Source organism: Petaurus breviceps, unplaced genomic scaffold (genome assembly GCF_028583685.1).
Source record: "Petaurus breviceps papuanus isolate PSGF00001 unplaced genomic scaffold, PetGlider_PUasm1.0 183, whole genome shotgun sequence".
In the NCBI taxonomy this organism is placed as follows: Eukaryota; Metazoa; Chordata; class Mammalia; order Diprotodontia; family Petauridae; genus Petaurus; species Petaurus breviceps.
The window spans coordinates 13,688,328-13,696,360 of NW_027185791.1; the positions used below are offsets into that span (position 1 = coordinate 13,688,328).

The window sequence follows — 8,033 nt, forward strand, 5'->3', positions numbered from 1 at the left end:
GCACCCAGCTTCCCCTCCCCTGCCCCGCCCCCGGCAGCTCCATTCAGCCCGCCGGCCGTCCACGTAGGCATTAGGCCGGCTCGCCCAGAGCGGGCTGGGTGGATTACATCCGGGTCGTTGGAGGCGCTGCCCCTCCCCTTTTCCTCCAGTAATTTTGCTCACTTCCTGCCGTTTCCGGCCTCTTTTGCACCCGTCGTCTCGGCCGCCGCCGCCGCCGCCGCCGTAGCTTCGCCCCCTCCCTGCCCCTCCCTCACCTGCCCCCTCACCTCCTCTCCGTCCGGGTCTGTCCCCCTCCCCCCCCGCCCGCTCCCAGCTCGCGCCTCGCCGAGCCGTTTCCCCGGCCGCCGAGGCTTGGCGAGGCCTCCGGGCCTCCTCCGCAGGGCCGAGCCGTCAGGGGAGCGGGCGGGCCCGGGCCGGGCTCCCTCGGCTCTGTGCGCGCGTCTCCCGCACAGCCCCTTCGCCGTGGTCCTCCGGCCGCCCCCAGCCCGGGACATGCCTCGGCCGGGGTCGGCGTGGGCGGCCGCCCTCCTGCTGCTGGCGCTGGCTCCGGTGCCCGGCAGCGGCTCGGAGATCACCTTCGAGCTGCCCGACAACGCCAAGCAGTGCTTCTACGAGGACATCAACCAGGGCACCAAGTGCACCCTCGAGTTCCAGGTACGGCGGGCGCCGGAAGGGCCGGGCACCCCCTGCCGCGCGCGGGGAGCCTCGCCGAGGGGGCGGGCTCGGGGGTGGGCATCCGGGGGTGCCGCGCAGACCCGCCCGGCCTGCACTTATTAGGCACCTGCTGTATAAGATGAAGACTGGAGCGAGTCCTCGGAGTCCTGGGCCTGGGCCTCCTTCAGTTCCGCAGTTATTGGGGGCCTGCTGTGTGCCGAACGCCGGGAGCTCGCGGCCCGATGGGGGGCGGGGGCTTTCCAAAAACTGTACAAACCAGGAACTTGTGCGGCGTCTCCGCCGGGACCTCTTGGGGCTTTCTGGGCAGAGACGCCGCGGGCGCTCCACTTCCTTCCGCAGCTCGTTTTACGGATGAGGAAACTGAGGCAGGCGGGGCGAAGCGGCTCATTGCAGCCGGGAGTGAGCCGCGAGCGCGTGAGCGCTCTAGACTGTGATGATAGTGACTGTCACTGTCAGAGAAGCCGGGGGGCCTATACAGGGTGGGGGCCAGCGTGGGGAGACGGGATCCCGCCCCAGGTACTCGGCACCCACACAGATTAACCGGCCGTGACGCCTTGGGCAAGTCACTCAACCCCGATTGCTTTTTGAAATAAAAGCCGGGAGGCCCTGAGTTCAGATGTGCCCGCAGACCTCAGCAGGAGACCCCGCCCGAGTCACTTCACCTGTGTCCTCGAGTTTTCCTCCACTGAGGGTGATAAAGCAGCCGCTTCCCTGGGTGGTTGTCGCGGTGGACGTGACGTGAGCGCCCATTGCTGCGGAGCACCTCGGAGTGATGGATGGGGGCGGCACCCCTGGGCCTCGGGGGGCTGAGGGGCCCCGCCTCCCGGAGTGTCCAGTCTGTGCTGGGCCTCTGGCAGTGACTGCAGCGAGGCCCCGGGCACGAGAGGGGCGGCGGGAGGGAGCGGGACTTTAATGCTTCAGACTCACGGACCCCCCGGAATCCTGCGTGCGTGGGGTGAAATAGTTACTGAAAGACTTAGGTGAGCGGACCGCTGTGCCCCCTGGTCCTGGGGGGCCGCGGCCTCCTTCCCAGTCTTGTTACAGCCTTCACTGATCCAAAGGCAGACTCCCTCCGGGTTCTTTAGCTTGTTGGTTTCCAGCTTATGTCGTTATTAAGCAACTTCTGAGGTTTGCAGGAGGAAAGGGGCAAGAGCGCTTTTCACTCTGTAAACCTTGAGCAAGGAAGACATTTTACTGTAGAATTGTTTGGATGGGACTGCCTCCGACTAGAGATTGAATAGCCCTTCTAAGGTTTTTCTCTTTGAGAATTAGACATCAATGCTTTCCCTTCGTGTTATTACCCATCTTTTCCCCCAAATAACTTAAAACAGTCATCAACCTCTAGTTTTTATAATTTTTCATGTCAAATCATTGCAGTGAGATGTAACCAAAATGAAGTCCATTAGCCTTTTTGCGCCAGCATTGTATGAAAGACCACTTTTTTATATAAGTGTTTAGGTCACATTCTGTAAGTAGATGATTTGAGGTTGATAGCCTTGCTTTTTGAAGAATTTCCATTTTAGATGTTTGTAAATATATCGAAAATTGTGGCTTCATATCCTTATGTATAAAAGAGATTAAGCAGCAATGTATATGACTTCAAAGGGGAAAGGTTGGAATGCGTATATCTTGATTTCAAAGTATGTTGTAGTGCTCCTGTAGATGTTAGAGAAATGCAGACTAGGTAGATTCATAAGTGCTTCAAAAATGTCTTGATGGATTGTTGTCAACCTGTAGTAGCAGATGGGGATTTTTCAAGTGGTATACCTTGGAAGTCTACTTTTGCAACTTCAACTATTGAACATTTTCATTATCAAGATACAGAAGATGTGCCACTCAGTCTTCAAATGACAAAAAACTCAAAGTTATTTCATAATGACCGCCTCCTCACTTTATTCAAAATCTGCTAAATAATAATAACAATAAAGTATTTATAATAGATTAAGGTTTACAGAGTACTTTACATATGTTATCTCATTTGATCCTCACAACACCCCTATGAGGTGAGTGCTATTATCCACATTTTACAGATGTGGAAATTGAAACTAAGGGAAGGAAGTGACTTGCCCAGGGTCACACAGCTAGTAAGTTTCTGAGGCAAGATTTTATCTCAAGTCTTCCTGCTTCCAAGTTCAGTACTCTATCCCCTGCACCTCTTAGCTGCCTGCTTTCCTCAGCTACTCATGACATCATGAAATGCTTTTTGGGTATCTCAAACTCATTGTGTCCAAAACTGAACTCATTAACTTTCCCCTAAAAACCCTTCCCTCTCCCCAGTTACTTTTAAAGACATACCATTCTTCCAGCCACATAGGCTTGGCATACAGGGTCGCCCTTGACTCTTCAGCTGAATTCACCCTGCCTAGCCAGTCTGTTGCCAGATCATTTCTATCTTCCATTCTCTTATATCTTCTAGTCCATCCTCCATTCAGTTACCAGAGTGATTTTCCTAAAGTACAGCTCTGACTGTGTCATTCACCCATCCACTTAACTTCAATGGCTTCCTACTATTTCCAGATCAAGTTTAGCATTTAAGGTTCTATGAAATCTGGCCCCTCTCTGCTTTTCCAGTCTCCGTGTACTTCCCTCCAAACACTTTATAATGCGGTCACACTGGCCTAGTTGCTATTCCTCATCCATGACCCTCCATCTCCGTGCCTGGAGTGCGCCTCTTCTCACCTCAGCCTCTTCACATCCCCGACTTCCTTCAAGACCGAGGGCCCTGGAGTCAGGAGGATCTGGGTTCAAATGGAGCCTCAGACACTTGACATGTGTTAGCTGTGTGACCCTCAGCAAGTCACCCCAGTTGCTTTGCTAAAAACAAAACAAAAAAAAACAACAACCAGGTATTATAGACTGCTAGTGTCTTCCCTCTAAGAAGACTGGCCCTCTGCTCTGTTACATCTTGTTTTTACATAGATATTTACATACTTTCTTCCCCATTAGAATGTGAGCTCCTTGTGGGCGGGGAAGGGTGTTTTTGTTTTTATTTTTGCCATCTTTGTATCCTTAATAGGGATTTCACATTCATATTAAGCCCTTAATGAATGCTTGTTGATTGTAGTTTGCCTCAAGATAAAAACATCCCTGGTAATAACATTTGAAATGGCTTTATAATACTTTGTTTCTATTATCTCATTTAGTTTCTGAACAGTCCATGAAGTAAGTACCATGGGTGTTATTACTCATATTTTACTAGTAAGGAAACAAACTCATAGATTTAATTGACTTGTTCATGGTCACACAACTAAGTGTCACAGGTGAGATTAGAACCCAAGTTTCTCCTGATTCCAAATTCGGCATTCTCTCTACTATACAGTGCTTTCTCTCCAAATCTTGGTCAGCATTGCTAAATTCTGCGTTGGTGTGTCTGCTTTTCTCCCACAGGCTCTGCCTTACCAGACAGGGAGAAATTGGCATAGGCTAGGGGTGTAGCATTTTTTTTCATCATATGCCAGTGATCAGAAACTTAGCTATTTGCAGGCTGCTTGCATTTTTTGAGTTAATTAAAGAGAACGGGAAAGGAAAAAAGAGAGAAAAGGAAGCCAGAATGCTCCTCTGAATCCTACTTGGGAGAAAGCAAGAAAGGCCCTCAGCACTTTAAGTAAATCTACTGTAGTAAACTTTTTGGGATAATGTGAACAAGAGTCTCATCGGAAGGGCAGGCATGGGCAGCCTTCAAGCCTGCATCATCGTAGGTGACACTCAGAATGATGAGGTCACTTCCACTTGGGCAATGTGTATAAATACGTCGAAAACCTTAAAGGGTTACACAGATATTATCCCTCCAGTGAAGGCTTTATGCTTGGTTTTCATTCTCATATATTTCTGATGTGAATTAATAATTGATTCCGTGACTTTATGCCACATTTTCTGACCTCCTTGATGCCTTCATTGGTCCTAAGAACCTGTTAATCCTCAAGCTTGAGTAATCCTGCTAACCAGTTTTTCTGCTTCTATTCCTGAGCTGCTGAAAAAAGGCATGGAATCAAGTTGATCCTCACTGCTGCCCAGCAGCATTTCACTCTTACTTCCCCAGCTTTATTTCCTTGATCCACTTTTCACTCACTGAAGTCCCTCACAAGTTGGCACTTGACCTAGCCTCTTTTTCTGCTAAGGACATCAGGAAGATGTAGAGCCTAAGGATTATACTATATAAAAATTGGTTAAAGGACATAGGAATATTTTATTTTTATTTTGCTTTTTGGAGGGAGGAGGATAGGGCAATTGGGGTTCAGTGACTTGCCTGAGATCACATGACTAGTTTTTTGTGTCAAGTGTCTGAGGCTGGATCTGAATCCAGGGCCAGTGCTGTACTCACTGTGCCAACTAGCTGCCCTATAATTTTTAATTTTAAAAAAAAATTGAGGGGGGAAGGCAGGGCAGTTGGGGTTAAGTGACTTGCCCAAGGTCTCACAGCTAGTAAGTGTTAAATGTCTGAGACTGGATTTGAACTCAGGTCCTCCTGACTCCAAGGCCAGTCCTCTATTCACTATGCTACCTAGCTGCCCCCAACACAGGAATATTTAGCCTGAAAGAGCTAAAAGATTTGAGACATGATAGTTGTCTTCAAGATCGAGTGAAAAATAGATTATATTTTTTCTTAAAAGTAAGAACAATGACAGGAAGTTACTGGGAAACAGATTATTGATATAATAAAAAAAGTGCCTACTCCAGGAGGTAATGACCTTCCAGGTAACCTATAAACAATTAATCTTTAGATATGTTAGAGAGAATTTTTGTTCTGCTGTATGTTATACAGGATGACCTCAGTGATCCCTTTTTTCGAGTCAGTGGATTCCAGTCTATTAATCTTGACCCGTTTCTTATTATAACTTTTTAAATCACTCCCAGTTCTTTTCTTCTCTCCTGTCTCAGAAAAAGGGAGATCCTGATACTGACTAAAGCTAAACTCTCTACCTGTCCCCTTGATGTCATCTCTTTCCACCTCTTCTAGGACTTTGCAATTTACCTTTTGGGTTCCTACCACTCTGTGGAAAATATTCCCAAAGTCAGTAAAGAACTCCTTATCCTTATCTTTAATTCCAAAGGCCTTTTTGGTCTTCTCTCTTGAGTTCTCTGCAGCCTCTTCTGTGTACTTTCTCCTTCCTTGGCTTCAGAGGTACCATTCTACTTGGTTCCTTTGTAAACATTTACCTGTCTTCTTCACTAGTCCTTCCCTTGATCCTATAAGGTAAGAGTTCCTCAGATTTTGTCTGGCATTATCTTTTCTCTTAACTTCACTTTTTTCTTAGCAATTTGATGTAGGCTTCAACCTTGATATGTCACTCTAAAATTCTGGTCCTGATCTCATTACCAAACTCTAACCCTGCGTTTCTACCTTGGCCTTTCACTCAAACATACTTAAAACCAAGCTTTTCTCCCATCAAAATCTACCTTATCTGATTTTAATTATTTCTGCCAGTGTTTCCATTACTTACTCAATCTGCCCCATTTGATACCTTTGGGGGGGGGGAGTTGACTCTTCCTCACTTCTCATTCAGTCCTTCACCAAATCCTACCGCAGTTTGGGCTATAAAACTGTGCATACCCTTTGATCCAGCAGTGCCACTACTAGGTCTCTATCCCAAAGAGATCATTAAAAAAAGAAAAAGGACCTAAATGTACCAGAATATTTATAGCAGCTCTTTTTTTGGCGGCAAAAGAATTGGAAATTGAGAGGATGCCCATCAGTTGGAGAATGACTGAACAGGTTGTGGTATAGGAATGTAATAGAATCCTATTGAGCTATAAGAAATGAGGAGCAGGCAGATTTCAGAGAAACCTGGAAAGATCTACATGAACTGATGCTGAGTGAAGTGAGCAGAACCAGGAGAACACTGTGCACATAACAGCAATGCTGTGCCATGATCAGCTGTTTGACTTGGCGCTTCTCAGCATTGTAGTAGTACAAGACAATTCCAGGACTCACGATGGAAAATGCTGTCCATGTCCAGAGAAAGAACTAAGGATTCTGAATGCAGGTGGAGCCACAATATTTTCACTTTGATTTTTGTTTTTTCTTCCTCACAGTTTTTCCCTTTTGTCCTGATTCTTTCACAATATGACTAATATGGAAATATGTTTAATATGAATGTACGTGTATAACCTATATCAGATTGCTTGCTGTCTTGGGGAGGGAAGAGAGTGGCAGAAGGACTGCCTTAGCAGCAGTGAGGGCCCACTTGAGATCGTATAACAAATTTGCAGTGGACCCAGTTTGGGTCTAGGGATTTTTCTCCCCCTTCATTTAGCAATGCATGTGTAGGATCAAAGATGAATGTTGGAAGCATTCCAAGGCCAAGACTTGGCTGAGTATAATCAGTGATGTGAGATTAACACTGCCAGATCTGTAGAGCTAGTCATGTCATTCCTGAGGTGAACACTCCTCTAGGGCTCTCTGTTGCCAGGGAGGTAAATTTCAGACTGCTTTGACTGGCACTCAGTGCCCTCTAGCATATGGGGCCATTTTACTTTGGTGGCCTTTTCTTGTGTTATTCCTATGCATTAACTCCTTTTAGCTAAAATTGTAATCTTCAAGTTAGTTGGAAGGTTTTACATTAGAGGTCGTCTGGTCTGACTTCCCACCCGTGCAGGAGTCCCTTCTGCAGCACCAAAAAAAAGTCGTCTAGCTTCTTTTTGAATGCCTCTAGCTGTAGGAAACTTAGCTCCTGGAAGAACGCTTTTCATTATTGAGCAACTCTCCTTGTTCTTTTTTATTTTTAAGTCAAGATTTGCTTCTTGGTAAAGGCCCATCCATAGAAATAGTAGAATATGGCATTATCTGGCACTTTCATTTTGGCATTATAACAAGAACCTTGGTTAATGTCTTTACTTTTTGTTCTGCCCCAGACTTGTCAGTGTTTGTCTCTGTACAGGTGATTACTGGCGGTCACTACGATGTAGATTGCCGATTGGAAGATCCCGACGGTGTGGTGTTGTACAAAGAAATGAAAAAGCAGTATGACAGTTTCACCTTCACTGCATCCAGAAGTGGAACGTACAAGTTTTGTTTCAGCAACGAGTTCTCTACTTTCACACACAAAACTGTGTACTTTGATTTTCAAGTTGGAGAAGATCCACCGTTGTTTCCCAGTGAGAACAGAGTCAGCGCTCTTACACAGGTAAAAGCAAATATAGATCATCGGTTTAATAATAATAGATACTTTTGTTTCGAAAAAGATACTAAGAAAAAAACAATAAGGGGCGGCCAGGTGGCATAGTGAGAACAGCACCGGCCCCAGCGTCGGGAGACCTGGGATCGGTTCTGGCCTCAGACACAAAAAATAACCCTCACAAAAATAACTGGCCGTGTAACCTTGAGCAAGTTACTTAACCCCGATTGCTTTAAAAAAAAA

The 8,033-nt window shown here is 46.5% G+C and overlaps 1 protein-coding gene across 1 annotated transcript in view; it reads left to right on the forward strand.

Annotated features, from left to right (window-relative positions):
- The first annotated feature begins 346 nt into the window (after positions 1-346).
- TMED7 (transmembrane p24 trafficking protein 7) overlaps positions 347-8,033 on the forward strand; it is a 14,163-nt gene continuing 6,476 nt past the window's right edge. The window contains exons 1-2 of the mRNA XM_069087856.1: positions 347-654; positions 7,554-7,799. Coding sequence (XP_068943957.1) covers positions 493-654; positions 7,554-7,799 — 408 coding nt within the window. The 5' untranslated portion in view covers positions 347-492. The remainder of the gene's footprint in view (positions 655-7,553; positions 7,800-8,033) is intronic.